This window comes from Tribolium madens, unplaced genomic scaffold (assembly GCF_015345945.1).
Source record: "Tribolium madens isolate multiple individuals breed KSU strain unplaced genomic scaffold, Tmad_KSU_1.1 Scaffold_91;HRSCAF=231;Tcas5.2_LG7, whole genome shotgun sequence".
NCBI lineage: Eukaryota > Metazoa > Arthropoda > Insecta > Coleoptera > Tenebrionidae > Tribolium > Tribolium madens.
In genome coordinates this window covers 12,569,394-12,584,399 of record NW_025401063.1, presented here as the reverse complement: position 1 = coordinate 12,584,399, position 15,006 = coordinate 12,569,394, and the positions used below count along the sequence as shown (strand labels likewise).

The window sequence follows — 15,006 nt, the reverse complement described above, 5'->3', positions numbered from 1 at the left end:
AACACACAAGCTTTCATTTGATTTATATTGATTTTAATGCATGTAGAAACAAAATATTCGTTACGATTTTCAACACTTAGAAAAATTAAAAAAAATGTTTTTAAAATTTGGTGCAAGTTGAATAAAATCTAATCAGAAATTAAGCAAAACTGCTTAAAAATAGATGTTGTTTTTTTTCTGAAGGGAAACTACAATGGCCTACTAACCTGTTCTTGTATGATTTTGCGGACTCTCTGGACGTCACCCTGCTGCGAGGCATACATGAGGGTCGAAACGCCTCGTTTAGTGGTGCGTCGATGTTTAGTGTTTCGAGCCCCCGTTGCTGTTACGGCCTCCGACGCCGCACTAGTCATTTTAAGGCGTCGGAACGCCAAACTTCACCCCACCAACGTCGTCATCGCCACACCACATGATGCACTAAAAAACCCAGACGTCGTCCTTGACATAGCACTTCCATATAATAAATGCAACCCCAGAAAAGTATCACTCTCCTCTCTGTACGTGTTACGTCATTATAACATTTACAATCGATTTGAGTGTATACAGTATAACAACTTTTTAATTACTGCATCTCCAAAAGAAAACCCCCGTAGACCCCATTTTTATGATTTATTTCCGAAATAACTGCACACAATTCACTCTCGGCAATTAAACTGGCACCCCTGCAATAACTCCAAGCACCTGTCATGGCAGTTATGTGCATAAAACAAAAAAACTTTCGAATTCGCTTTACGTGCAAAAGCTTCATGACATAAAGTAGGCGTCGATTATATGAAAGTGGAGACGACATGGCACGCGATTACCATCAGAGTACAAGAGAAAATGCAAGAGTTTATCACAAAAATTGTCGATCGTGTTTGACATCAGAGCTTTGTATCAACAGCAGAGCTCTCACTTTAGGTTTATTGCTTTGTCTTCACTCTTTTGTGCACGCGACGAGTTGTGTAAATGCATTTCGAAGCGAAATGGAAAAGGGTGACCCATTTCTAGGTCAGACGGTGGTCAGGGTTGCTAAATTATATACCCCCAGTAATGAGGCAATAATGATTATTCGGATTTTTATGTCTCGGTGGGGTGTAATCAAGGAGTTGATATTTGCATGATGTGTGTAGTGTTCCACTTGGAGGGGTCCTAAATATGGAAATATTGAGGGTCAGTTGGAACAAAAATAAAAACAAAGGTTGGGTCCTCATTTGGAACAAAATTTTATTTTATATTTATAGCGATTGATATTATTATCCCAATTTTCTAAATTTTCTAGATATTTGATCGAAAAAACAATCAGGGTATCAACCCGAATATCAATCAAAAAAGACACTCATATCAAATCAATTAAGATAAGAATAGATTTTCAAGGTTAAAACTCCACTAATACTTATGTCTACATAAACCTTTTTTTTAAAGAGTAATTGAAAAAACGAAATGCGTAAGTAATGACACTTATGTATTAACAATTACGATCGTCATCAATAAAGGACCTCGAACTTGTCCAACTACAATTGTCCAATAAAAACATATTATACATACCAGGTACAGGTATTTACATTTCAAAAATTTTAAACACTTTTTTGGTGTCAACTCTGTGCTCTAATTGTGTCAGGTGAACAAATGAAAATCAATACACTTAATTTAGATTAATTTTTGAATTAATATTTAATTCCAATAAATAAACACTTAATTACTTTAATCCATTTTAATGGAAAAATAATTTTTAGTCATAAATTAAATTAAAAAAAAATCATCTAAGTCATACCTTGTATATTTCTACATCGTTTGGGGTAGTGTTAAAAATGGGGTAACATAAACACGCACAACAACATGAAAACAACGTGAATAACTGACACTGGTTGTATATACTTTTGTAGGGGTTGTTATAGCAACCTTTAGAGTCTTTTGCGCACTTGCGCTAGAATTTATTTGATTAAAAAAAAAACTTTTTTTAATTGAGATATTTTACACTTGACATAAAGTATACTAATAATTCATTACAAGCAATTTATTTAATAAATATTAAATGAATAGTTAAGTTTGAGGTTGTGGTATCACTCACATAAGACGAGGTGGCCGAGTGGTTAAGGCGTTGGACTGCTAATCCAATGGGCTCTGCCCGCGTGGGTTCGAATCCCATCCTCGTCGGTACTTTTTTTATTTCCAATTGTTAATTTTTAGTTATATAAATTACATCATCCAAGTAAAATATTTTAAAGCATACAATAATAGAGCTGGCGCTTTATATCAATCAATTAATTTATTAGTAGTATTTAATTACACTGATTTTAGAATATTGCTTCTCCTAAAGTTTCAGTACCAACAAACTATTTATAACTAAGTATAAGTACTGGGTAATTTAATTACATAGTACATGTTATGTAGTTAGAAAAAAAAACACATTTCAAAATTACAGGGCGATTCAGATAAGATAATGAGCCTGACGATCTGGCGATGCAACCCAAAAAACAAATTTCATTTACGCCTTTGATCCAATTTCAATTAGCATTTGCAAGTTGAATCCAAGTTATCATCTTGTGTCACTTTGACATCAGTGCAGAGAACGATTATTAGTGCCATTCAGTTCTCGAATAATGATAGAGAAATTAGGGAAGTCTTTTCGGTGTAAACCCAATACAAAATGTATGAAAGAATTAAACATTAAAGGTAGGCAAACGGTTTTTTTTATAAATCATAAATTGCTTGTCAAAGCACTGTCAGAGCAACATAAGATAACTTGGATTGCAAATGCAAATCGTAATTAAAATTAGATCAAAACGTAAACGAAATTTGTTTTTTGGGTTGCATCGCCAGATCGTCAGGCTCATTATCTTATCTGAATCGCCCTGTATTTAAAATGTTTTGTATAATATAATTTTTTTATTCTTCGACGCTGTCAAAATTTACGGGTTTTCTCCCGTGTAAGGAAGTTTTGACAACTGTTTGGCATTTCTCAATACAAAACGTCAAATTATTTTTAACAGATTAAAAGCAAGTTTAAGCCTTGTTGACTCTAATTCGAAGAATAAAATGTTGTATTCCACTCGTTTGAGTGTAAATCGGACGCTTTATTCCACCTCGTGGATGGTAAACCACTCGTTACACTCGTGGTTTAAAAATCCACTCGGTCAAATAAAGAGTCCGATTTACACTCAAACTCGTCAAATAAATAACTATTATTTTTGTTATATTGCATAATTTTGAAAAATAATTAATAAATTTCTTTGTTAAAACTAAAATGTAAAGCCAATTTCATAATAGAATTTAAAGGAGCTTTAAATTAATGTCGTTTAGAATGTGCTGATTACTACAGACTTGTTGACAAAAATTTCACTTCCTAAACCAACATTAATTTTAATAGATATTTATACACTAAGTGAGTTAAATGAATGTTTATTCAAGAGAAGAAAGTTTAGCTCAAGAGCGCGTAGCGCGAGTGAGCTAATTCTTCAAGTGAATAAACATTCATTTAACTCACGTAGTTTATACAATATTTTATTCAATTTTGCGAGACTCAGCTTCAATTTACGGATTATTACGAATTTATGCAAAATACGACAACAAAAATCAAGTCTGTGAAGTCGTGGTTGGTACGTTGTTGTGGTAACACCTCCCTAGCAACCATTTTGGTATAAACAATTATTTTAATGTGAATCATTTTCGTGAAAAATGTCGAAGTCAGAAATATGCGACGATAACCATATTTTTGTTCCAGAAGATGTAATGAACGAAGCACTAGAAGCAGTAGGCAAAGTAGTACCAGTAAAATCCAAAATATTATATGAAAAAGAGTATAATTGTTTTTGTAATTGGAGAAATATAAAGAACGCCCGAGGAGTCGACGAGAAGATAATTTTGGCGTATATTTCGGAGCGATCAAAAACTGTAAAATCGTCTTCATTGTGGTCATACCACTCACAGCTGAAGAAAATGTTATTGGTTAAGGAAAATGTTGATATAAACAGGTTTGTGGATGTTTAACTATAGAATTTGTGCTAAATTAATGTTTGTAGATTCCATCAAGTAAAAGCATTTTTGAAGCAGCATTCTGTAGGACACAGGGCAAAGAAGTCGAAGGTTTTTACAGGGGAAGAACTTGAAAGGTTTCTGGATACTGCTCCTGACGATAAATTTTTGTTGTTAAAAGTAAGTAATAGATCAGATTTTTTTAAATGACGATAATAACAAGATTTATTATTGTAGGTTGTCTTTATCATGGGTGTTGCTGGGGGGTGCAGAATTGGAGAGCTGGTGAGCATGTCTGTTGATGATATTGACGACAGGGGAAACGTACTAGTCGTCCAGATTCCAGACACAAAAACATACAAGCCACGGGTTTTTACTGTTGTTGATGGTGCTAACCGCGTCCATTCAATTGACGTGTTTCGCAAGTACAAGGATTTAAGGCCAGAAAAAGTTACTCATAAGCGTTTGTTTTTGAATTACCAAAATCAAAAATGTACCGTGCAGCCTGTGGGTTTGAACACTTTCGCAAAGATGCCACAAAAAATTGCTGGATTTCTGGGTCTTTCGAATGCAGAACAATATACAGGACACAGTTTTCGACGTTCGTCAGCAACACTTCTTGCTGACGCTGGCGCTGACTTGACTGTATTAAAGAGACACGGCGGATGGCGCTCAAATTCAGTTGCGGAGGGATACATCGAGGATTCGCTTGCAAATAAAATTGAAATTTCAAAGAAAATTCTTGGAAAAAATAAAAGTGAAGTATGCGATGGAGCTTCTGGCGTTACAGTGGAAGCAAAAAGAATTGTTGCCACTACAAGTGGTATTTAAGCAAGGCCCAATTCGTCAAATAAACTAATGAAAATACCRTTACGGAAAAGTTCTCCTCTTATTAAAATTGTATTACAGAAATTAATGAAAAAGAGAACATAAGAATTACTAATGGAGAATTATCCAATCCATTAATAAATGATGGATGCGAGCTTAATTTTAGTGACTTGCATAATTGTAATTTTTATTTTAATTCCAAATAAATGTTCTAACAAGTTCTACATATATATCTTATTTTTAGCAAAGAGTGAATTAATTTTTTTTTAAATCACTAGTGAGTTAAAAAAAAATTAATTCACTCTACCGAATAAACAATTGTTTACCTTGGTTGTTATGAAGTTAATAAATACGGTTTAATACGTCAAAATTGAATAAAGTCCTTTAATTCGATTATGAAAGGCCTTCATTGATTTTTATTTCCAAAAGTCCGCGAAAAATTCTATGCCGGTAAAAAAGCTCTCTATTTTATTGATCCTACCATACGTCAAATGTCAAACCCTTATTTACATTTTAAAAATGTAAACAAATACTGGCGTTGTCATTTCAAATGAATAATAAGTACGTTTATTGAAATGACTATTTTAATAAAAAAAAATAACTTCACGGCATATTCGCACCTTGTTCACCTTGGCTTCCCCCGCAGAAAAATCAATACTAGCAACTGTCATCATGCACTTCGCCAATTTTCCTTGAAAATGAGTTAATCTTTAAAATTATGGATGCAGCTAGCGTCCCCGATACTAAAGACATCCAACAAAACAATTACGTGACTGTAATTCCTGTAGAGTATCCACGAAACCGCTTCAACAACCAAAACCCTGAGTATATGGTAGAACAGTACAGGTAAGTGAAGAATAGCCATTCCAAAAAAATAATCATGATTTTTGTTAGAACTCACGATGATTACATCCAAACGGAGGACTTGTCGTCTAGTCAGGGGGCTTTGTACTCAGTGTCACAAAGAGTCCCTACTGTAAGCGCAAGTTATTCGAGTTTGTGTGCCACCGATACAGGATATGCAACTGAGCAAACGACTTTTCCGGGAATGCAGTCCGACTGGGAAAGAGAAAGGACTGTCTCTACCACAGACACGACCAAAGATGCAAATTCAGATGTGCTAAGTGATAAACAAACAAACGGTAAGTTTTAATTCTTTTTATTCTAGCCAAAAATACAAATCATGTCTATGACTAAGCGCCCAATTATTGTATGTTCATTTATGACATAAATGGACTTAATATGAATTTGTTGATGCCCCAAGTGAGTTTTACCATTAGCACAATTAAGAAACCCAGCTCTTGTAATATTATGTGGAACATTGTATAAAGTTTTGTAGATTTTCTTCATAGTTATTGTATGTCCCAGACAAATTTATTTTTATTGTCTGAATATTGTCTGCTCAAAGGAGCACCTAAGAAGTATGTTCAGACCAGAGGTACATTATAAAACCACTTTTAGAATGCAGTTACAACTTCTTGAAAGAAGTTGAAGTTTTAAGTAGGTATTTTTAATGAATTTTTGTTTATATTTGTACCAATTATTATATTTGTTTTGTAATAGTTATTTATGTAGCAAGAGCATAATAAGAAGATTATGCCCTGAAGGAATGTGTAGAGCCCGACGTTAGGAGGGCTTTTAATTGACAATTATGCCCGTTTTATTGTATTTTGGATTGTGTGTTGCTTCTCTCAAAAAAAGAATTTAATATTTCCGGCGAATTTGGTGTAAAAATCGAGATCGCCTATTTGGTATTTTATAAAAAAGGGCTAATAAAAGTCAAATTATGCTTGCTTTTGGGTGTTTAGAAATGAGTTTATAGTTCTAAAAAAGTAATAAATTGATTATTACAATGTTCCTCCTGATGGACATACCCTGTTTGTGCATAACTTTTATAATTGTATTTGGTTCACATATACGAGTACAATAGGACCCTATACACGAGCGGAATATCCGTCGGATCTGATAAATCCGTTAAGATACCCGCTCGTGTATGGAGCGCAACCGATTTAGTCCATACGGATCAGATCTGTACAGATTTGATCCGACAGATAACTCTCTCGTGTATGGAACGGATCAAATCTCTATGTATTTGAATTAGTCCGTCCGGATTAAATCTGCCGGTCAGATCTGTACAGATTTGATCCGACTGATAATCCGCTTGTGTATGGGGCGCTATTATGTAATATGTCCAAACAATGACGCTAAAAATTAACGAGAACAGTGTGAAAAGACAAGTTTTTCTATCACAGAATTTCACACTTGATTTTTTCTACAAAACTATGGCCTACTTTCGACGGCTTCTTCCTTAATTGGTTCAATTTTGCTCCCGTTTTGTTTATTACTAGTACTCGATGTTGATTTAGTCGTATTATCAACAGAATTTCTCTTCCACCTCGTCTTCATTATAACAGTACTCATTCTCTTTTGTACGTAAGTTCTAAATCCTTTATGCCACCAAGCGTAAATGATTGGATTTATCAAACTATTAGTGAACCCTAAAATTGCTAAGGGACTTGCGATTATGATTCTCAAATTTTTGCATTTTTTGCTTTCGAGGTTTTCGCATTGATACACATAAATCAAACTCGCAACAAAATACGGAGACCACGTAATTACAAAACTTCCACTAGTGAATAAAACAACTTTGATGGCCTTCAATTTGCTCGGGGATTTAACACTGACTGAAGGTGTCGTTTTGAAAATTTTGGCGAAGAAGTTTTTTTCCACTAAATTCTCGTTGGTTTGAGGCCGGCCTCTGTACATTCGTAAATTTTTTAAATCGGTTTCCGTCACATCATTCGTTTGATTGGTCGATTTTTGAAGTCTACCGATGTTTTTAATGGCGTGGTACAAGATTATGGAGTAGAGGATTACTACTAGGATTATGGGTATTACACCAATTATGACAGTAAGCAGGACTAGATTCCGTGGGGCTAGAAGAATAAACCAACAGATTCTGCCATTGTCTGTGTCTCCGTACCACCCGAACAGTGGCATAAATCCAACGATGCATCCTTAAATTGTTTTCTAATTATTATTGCAATTGTTTGTGTTTGACTTACCTATAACCCATGTTGTAAGTATTAATATTCTTGCTCTAGTGGGGTAAATATATTGCTGGTATTGTATTCCATGGAGTATGTACAAAAATCGATCAATTGCAATCAACCCGACTGAATAAACGGAAGTTAAAGTGCTTGCCACTATCATACCTACAATAAAAGTGATAACACATTGTTTAACAGTTGACATTTCCTACGCATACCTAATTGGAGTGCACATATACTATGATCCCTGTTTTCTTTCGGGTATAATTGTCCAAAAACTACCGCTACTCCTGTGAATAAATCAGTCATTGCTACGTTTCCTAAAAATAAATAAGTCGAACGTGGTTGTGAACCTAAAAGTACAATTTATTGAATGCAAATGCAATTCATTTTGTTTACCTTTTTTCAATATTAATCCGCTTGAGATTACGACGAGGAGATTTAAAAGCATGATTATCCCTCCGATTGTTGGTATTAGTATGTCGTATAAAGTCAGCTGAGTTCTTACTGAAGTGTCTTTGTCATCAAGGGAGAGATTTGATTTTAAAAGGACGCTCATTTCGGTTGAGTTTGTACCCAATTGGGCTGAGTCGTTCATTTGATGGATGCCTGGAAAGAGGCGTTGTTGATTTATGATTAGGAGAACGAAACTTTTTTGTAGATTATGACGGTTTTATGATTTGTTTTAAGATAATTGAAAATGTGTTAAAACGTTTCGAATGTACAAAGTGGTTATAAATGATTTTCATCTAGCCAGCTGTGAATTTTCCATGTAAAATAAAAAATGTCGCTTTACGAAAATAGGGGTACCTACTTGTTTTAACTCAAAATTAAAAAATTGCCGTTTATTAAGCGTCCACTTCGAAAATAGACTTCAATTATAAACTTGTTTTCTTCCAAAGTATACATTATTATCAATTATTTTTGGAAAATAGTTGAAACAATAAAAGTTTAATTAACAACAATTTATTATTAGTGACACTAATGACAGAACTAGAGCTTTCAAAAAAAATAGAGCGGCACAAATAAAGTTACATGCAAAAATATTCCAAAGCTGGCTAGATGAGAATCATTTATAACCACTCTGTACTAACTGGGAATATCATGTGGGAGGTCATTAGATTGATTTTCTCAATATAATGTTGAGTCTTATAATTTTAAATAACGAGTTGTAAAAATAGGACAGTTTGATGTCAGAATTAAAAATAGAGATAGAGACATGTAAATTATTCTTTCGGCAGTCAACACTCTCGACAATTTGATTTAGAATAAATTTACTAAGGTTATGTCAGTCAGACAATATTGTAACAATAGTGCATATGTTTTCTAAAAGTCAAAAAGTAGGTTGAGCCAGCTTTCATACTCGGAAAGGCCGACACTGCAAACCTTCTTTCTTTTTAGTAAATTTCATGTTCAGAAAAATTATAATTTCATCACCTGCTTTGAAAATTAGTGTTCGAACACCCCCTGGATGGGCGACTTTCACTTCCAAGAATCGCAAGTTTGTAGTTTTTTATACTTAGTTAATCAAAGGAACCAAATTACTAAACGCGAATCAGGGTATCAATCCACATGCTAGAAATACAAACGATGCGGTTCTCACTAAGATATTTTATTTTTATTCACATACACCTTGTTTTGGGAAATTCACACACCAGTGTTGTTTGGCTGGCTCGATGTAAAGCACAGAAAAATTGTATATTTTTTAAATAACGTCGATTTTATTACTAAAAATTACAAAGTTATGACTTCATAAAATAATTTAGGTGTTCTATTTCTGTTTTTTGCATTATTACGTTCACGTAAAAAGTTTGGTAGAAGAAATGTTATCAGTGAAATTAAAGTTTGTTATAATTTCAAATTCACTTGTTATAAATTTGAAACGAATTTTGTAAACTGATTTCGTACACTAATCCATTTTGTAGTAAAGTTGGAGTAAAGTTGAAACTATTTACTTTTTGTCAGTTGTAATTCAATTAGCAATTAACAGGAAATAAGTTTTAATAATAGTTTTTTTTTGTACATAAAACATGATCTACAGAGGTCGACTTTTTGACTCATATTTATGATTTTTAACTAGGTACAGTGACCGACAGTCACCAATTTTCATGACAGACGAAATTCACTGTGCGTCACTGTACAATAAAATTAGTTTTAAATCACGGATCAAACTAATTTTTGAGTTTTATTTCTTTTGTTTATTTTTGAAGTTTATATCATTATTTCAACACAGAACCTTTCTTAATTATTTATAGAAACACAAATCTTGTTCTAGAAAATATAAACAAATTTTTAAACACAAAAATAGAATTCCTTTTATTTAGCTTTAAATTTATTGAGTTTAAAAAACTTTACATTTTAATATACTTTGTAAAATCTCGTGAGAGTTTTAGATGTACGAGTACGTTTTAGAAAACTACGATACCTTGAATTTGAGAATTCATCTCATACGTTTACTATACGGGGTGCTGCATTTTGGATGTCCGAATAGGGGAACTTCGAAACTAAGGTAAGAAAAAAAAAAGTTTTTTAAAAATGTCATAGCTACCTATGATTCTCATTTAAAAAAAATACAAGTTTATCTTATTACGACTAAACAAATCACTGAAAAAAAAAGTCAACTACGTAAAAAAGTGCCTGTATAATGTTTTTATTTCAAATCCTTGTCTTCTATAATAACGAAGATATGATTTCTTTTTTAGATTTCGCTAAAATGTCAACTTTTGTCTATAAGTCGAAAACAAAAGACGATAGCGGGATGCAGTTTTAATCAATATTATTTTCTCAAAAAATGAGCCCCAGAATGTATCACTCGTTTTTTGTTAAACCTCTTAGTTTCGGAAATTCCCTATTCGGACATCTAAAATGCAGCACCCTGTATGTACACATACATACCTACCTGACCTACTAGAAAAGTAATTTCCTTGACCATACCCACGGTCTCTATAAAATTCTTTAAAATTTTAATGAACCCACTATTTTTAAACGTTTCCAAATCATCTTTCTCCTAAAATATCAACCCATTGTTAATTTCCAAAACAAATAGTGCATAAAACCATACAAATATTGTGACAATATAAACAAATACACTTTTTGGTCTATTCACACAATCACTTAATCACTAACTATTGGAACACTTACTTTATTCGTGTACAGTCTTTTTAAATAAATTCATTTTTCCGGAAACATTCTTCCTGTACAATTGGTTTTTTATCGCTGAAGATTAGAGCAGGGGTTCCCTCTTTACAAACAAATTCCCAGTTGTGACTCTAAAATCCTTGATTCACCCAGCCTTGAACTTAACTGAATTTCCATGTAGTTTCAAATTATGAATAAAACATGAAATACGTTATGCTTGTTTAGCTTTTGGTTAAAACTGTAATGCGGACTTCATAATTGAGGAAACTGTCATGCTAGTATGTACCTTACGTGATTCATAGATTAAGCACTTCCTAATGTTTTTAAACGACTAATTCGTGGAAGACATCTTTTATCGAAAATAAGTACAAAACTGACACACTTTGTGTAGTTAGTAGTAGTGTTTAGAAACGGTATCGGTAGTAGAATGATGTTCATTGATTCATTGTTGGAAAATCCAGGATAGTTTACTACTAAAAATACAACCAATAAGATTCACACACTAATAAATTTATAAATCTTTTCTTATAAAATAACTACACATTACAGGTGGACTAAAAATCGACTGTTGGATTCACTGTTTCATGTCAGTAGAACTTTAAATACGTTCTTGAATGATGCAAATCGAAAACAAGTATTTATGGAGTCGGTCACCGGAGTGTTCGTTTTCATCGACTTCAAGCTAAATACTAATGATTGATGACATTTGCTACAATTTACAGTTCTGTTATTTCGTATAAATTTATTATTGTATCGATTGTCGGGGATTGGATCTAAGGTGAAGTAGGTTATCTTTGTTGGCTTTTTTTATTAGGCAGCATATGTTTCAGAACAATTAAGGGAAAAAGAGGGCGGAATGTGGAATTGATTAATAAAGTTTATCTTTTATCATATGTTTGTTTTATGTGAAAAAAAGACAATTTCGCTTCATGTACAGTTGGAGACAAAATACTTTGGTCGTCACTTTTCTGACACTTTAATATAATTGAAGCTTTAACGTTAAAATGAATGACAATTTCAAATTAATGACAGCTATTATACATATTTTCCTATCAAAAATATGTACATACAACTTGTCAACTATGATTGACAGTAGCTAAAAATAAGGTTAACAGTCCTAAAGCATGGTTTACAATTTAATGTCACTCAAATGACGTTGACGACCAAAGTATTTTGTCTCCAACTGTACAACGTAGTCGCGCTAATGTTTTTTTTTTTAATAAATGTCAATCACTAAATCAAAAAACTAAATATTGTTTTGTGATAAAAAACAAACTAAACTGTCACTCAAATGTCAGAGTGATTTCTTGGCAAACGAAATTTTCTATCTTGTAATGCGACCCAACTTTCGGAAGTCTATAAATTTTTATTGCTTTGTTATTCACTCTTCAGCCAAAATTTATTTTATAAACAGTTTATACAATAAAACAACAACCCGGTTTATTATTGGAATAGTGAATTTCTGACGCTATACTTAGCAAAAATGCACCTTTTAATTGATTTTAAGGTGTTTCAAAATGTTATTTACAAAGTCAACAGGATTAAAATTTCATATTTTAGTGAATAAAGAGTGACGAATAAAATTGTACCTAATAATGTTTAGGAAGAGATAAAATAGTTGTTTGAAATCGACTTAGGTAAACATAAAGCTGATGGTTATGATTGTTTATTGTGACCTGTAGTTGTGATTATTAATTGATTAGTGAGTTACATTATCCTGATTTTTATCATAAATAATACAACGTGGAGTTTAACATTTTGTTTTTTAATTCTTATTCCCAACTTGTTCATTTGTGACGATTATTATTTTATTATATTAAAAAATGGCTCTAAAAAATGAAATTCCAAAATCCATATACTTACATACTCAAATTTTTAACAGTTTGTCATTAACTCATTATTCATCTGGAAAATTCCAGTTTTCCACTAATTAATCTGCGTTGTAGTAAAGAGTCAAATTAATTATCACAATAAAAACAATACAAACAAAAACCATATTGGCATATTTATCCAAGTAAATGATGAACAATGAAAGACATTCGTTGTTATAAATAATGGTAAACAATTTTTTATTTGTAGATTCTAACACGACAGCTTCGGTTCCAAGCTCGATCGTGAGCGCTTCAACAATAGCCAACACATGCGAACAATTGCAGGGTCCTGTTATACCGACTTGCGTTTATCTCCACAGTAACGTGGCTATATTGATGGAAATCGAGGATACCCCTTCAGCCACTTGCGATTTGCTATGTCAAGCGATCATCAATAGCGACGAGCTCGGATTAAACAAGCAGCTGGCATCACAAGTGTTTACTTTGTGGATGACGAGTCCACTTTTAGGTGTTTGTGATGTTCCAAAAAAGAGCATTTTGCAATTAAGCCTTTTTAGAGCTTCAGCTGAAGCCGACGCATAAGCCGTATGAAATAAGGCAAAGTTGGCGCGTTTTGGTGGGTCAATACAGTCATGTAACGAGTAGTAGGCAACAAAGAGACGAACCGAAAATTATGTTCCAGAGGAATATTTTTTTCCCGCAGCATCTAGAGGAAAAAATCAAGTACTGTTTCACTTAAACTGTATTCCCTGTCTACAGGCATGTTTTTTCAATAGGGACCAAAAAATTTTAGAGCTTTTGTATGAAGAAGCAAGACATAATATCCTCGAAGGACGATATCCGTGCGAGGTAGCACACTATATTATGTTGGGCGGTATCCAAGCCCGAGTCGAGTTAGGGCCCTACAACCCCCAAGTCCATTCGACTCACTACTTTAGGGAGGAACAATCGAAATATTTGCCTATTCATGTGCGGAAAAGCTCGACATGGACTTGGTTACCTATAAGTTCCAAAAATTCGGCAGAAGTCCGACTTCTGGAACAGTTCAAAAGAATCCCAAATTCAGCCACTAATCGAAAGTTGATGAAAAAATATTTAGAGTTTTGTTGGTCATTGCCTTTTTATGGGTAAGTTTTTACTTTTAGAAAATTCTATTTTTGGCCTTAGATCTGCCTTTTTTGAGGGACAAGTCGAACAACCTGTGCGTGGCTTAACGTCACTTATTACGTTCCAAGACATTCCAGTCCTTGTAGCTATTAATTCTAAAGGTGTTTATATAATAGATGATACTCAATGTGTATGTATTTATTTTTGTTACGTTGGTACTAGTGTTTTGTCCAGTCGTTATTATTAGGTTTACGATTTGAGGAACTCAGTTGGGAGTATGCAAGACCGTCAAAGGAGGAAGATCCAAATTGTCTTCCTTGTCTTTTTATCCAGTTTATGGTAGTCGAAAATGGAGCAAGAGTTTCGAAAATACTACAAGTTTTTTCAAGACAGGCTAGTCTTATGGATACACTCATAACTGGGTTTGTAAATCAAATCAAATCGAAAACGAACGATGAAACTGATAAGACGTATGAACAGCAAATAGGTAATGATAACGGTATGCATACATTTTTTTCGGTCTCCATTGTAAATGTTACTTGTTGCAGAGACTCATTCTTCATTAACAGTTGGAACCACTCACCACGCACCGTCTCTTCCTTCACTCACCAATAAACTAAGCAAATTAACTTTGGCGACTTTTGACGAAGAAGGTCATTGTATTGGTCAAATGGGTTCTTGGTCTTTTAGTTATTAATATTTTTTTAATTTTGACGAATACTCGACAGCTATGGATCTCATAATGTAGGCAGCTTTATTTTTTTTAATATACATTATCCAAATGTTTCAATCAGTGGTTTTAGTTGTGCATTCAAATACCTGACCACAGCTTCATATCTAAAGAAAGCGATATGTAAAAAGACTTTTTACGTAAGTAAGTACATACCTGAAAACTGATAAATCACGATGACGAGCCAATCGAATTTCGAAACACTGTAAAAGAAATGTCAAGTCATTAACTTCCTGAAAATATTTTGTTTCTTCTTCTTCTGTGACCGTGTCTTGATTGATGTTGTACCATTGTTGTCTGTCTTTTAAATACTGCGTCCACTAGGAAAAAAATCTATTAAAAATGTTACAAAAGCAAATAAAAAAAT

At 33.3% G+C, this 15,006-nt stretch overlaps 5 protein-coding genes and 1 non-coding gene across 17 annotated transcripts in view; 3 read left to right on the top strand and 3 right to left on the bottom strand.

The window, feature by feature from the left end:
* Window positions 1-1,421, bottom strand: part of LOC123011343 (ankyrin repeat domain-containing protein 12) — a 12,968-nt gene extending 11,547 nt beyond the window's left edge. Inside the window, exon 1 of the mRNA XM_044408730.1 lies at window positions 207-1,421. Within this exon, the coding sequence (XP_044264665.1) occupies window positions 207-353 (147 nt within the window). The 5' untranslated portion in view covers window positions 354-1,421. The remainder of the gene's footprint in view (window positions 1-206) is intronic.
* Window positions 1,422-2,054: 633 nt separating this feature from the next.
* Trnas-gcu lies at window positions 2,055-2,136 on the top strand. The gene has a single exon. It is a non-coding gene; the product is annotated as a tRNA-Ser (tRNA).
* A 1,521-nt stretch (window positions 2,137-3,657) lies between these two features.
* Window positions 3,658-4,809, top strand: LOC123011281. 2 transcript variants are annotated; one of them, XM_044408650.1, is made up of 4 exons: window positions 3,658-3,953; window positions 4,002-4,134; window positions 4,192-4,239; window positions 4,294-4,809. In XM_044408650.1, exons 1-4 carry the CDS (start codon window positions 3,658-3,660, stop codon window positions 4,783-4,785), a joined length of 969 nt encoding a protein of 322 aa, XP_044264585.1. In that variant the 3' UTR covers window positions 4,786-4,809. The 2 variants fall into 2 exon arrangements, with proteins under 2 accessions (XP_044264585.1, XP_044264584.1); XM_044408649.1 differs by having other exon boundaries at window positions 4,192-4,809.
* Window positions 4,810-5,269: 460 nt separating this feature from the next.
* Window positions 5,270-14,935, top strand: LOC123010520 (FERM domain-containing protein 8). 4 transcript variants are annotated; one of them, XM_044407466.1, is made up of 9 exons: window positions 5,270-5,628; window positions 5,677-5,924; window positions 13,050-13,310; window positions 13,360-13,525; window positions 13,579-13,929; window positions 13,970-14,099; window positions 14,144-14,408; window positions 14,458-14,653; window positions 14,713-14,935. In XM_044407466.1, exons 1-8 carry the CDS (start codon window positions 5,501-5,503, stop codon window positions 14,604-14,606), a joined length of 1,698 nt encoding a protein of 565 aa, XP_044263401.1. In that variant the 5' UTR covers window positions 5,270-5,500; the 3' UTR covers window positions 14,607-14,653; window positions 14,713-14,935. The 4 variants fall into 4 exon arrangements, with proteins under 4 accessions (XP_044263401.1, XP_044263400.1, XP_044263402.1 ...); XM_044407465.1 differs by having other exon boundaries at window positions 14,704-14,935; XM_044407467.1 differs by lacking the exon at window positions 14,713-14,935 and having other exon boundaries at window positions 14,144-14,396; window positions 14,458-14,699.
* LOC123010521 (5-hydroxytryptamine receptor 1A-like) lies at window positions 5,926-11,772 on the bottom strand. 8 transcript variants are annotated; one of them, XM_044407469.1, is made up of 8 exons: window positions 11,518-11,772; window positions 11,262-11,443; window positions 10,974-11,208; window positions 10,728-10,839; window positions 8,232-8,441; window positions 8,051-8,185; window positions 7,848-7,997; window positions 5,926-7,799 (listed from the first exon to the last, which is right to left on the bottom strand). In XM_044407469.1, exons 4-8 carry the CDS (start codon window positions 10,762-10,764, stop codon window positions 7,063-7,065), a joined length of 1,269 nt encoding a protein of 422 aa, XP_044263404.1. In that variant the 5' UTR covers window positions 10,765-10,839; window positions 10,974-11,208; window positions 11,262-11,443; window positions 11,518-11,772; the 3' UTR covers window positions 5,926-7,062. The 8 variants fall into 8 exon arrangements, with proteins under 8 accessions (XP_044263404.1, XP_044263405.1, XP_044263403.1 ...); XM_044407470.1 differs by having other exon boundaries at window positions 11,262-11,440; window positions 11,513-11,549; XM_044407468.1 differs by having other exon boundaries at window positions 11,257-11,772.
* The window catches only part of LOC123010519 (dynein regulatory complex subunit 7), a 47,763-nt gene continuing 47,306 nt past the window's right edge, over window positions 14,550-15,006 (bottom strand). Inside the window, exons 12-13 of the mRNA XM_044407462.1 lie at window positions 14,796-14,959; window positions 14,550-14,746 (exon numbers count right to left, since the gene is read on the bottom strand). Coding sequence (XP_044263397.1) covers window positions 14,683-14,746; window positions 14,796-14,959 — 228 coding nt within the window. The 3' untranslated portion in view covers window positions 14,550-14,682. The remainder of the gene's footprint in view (window positions 14,747-14,795; window positions 14,960-15,006) is intronic.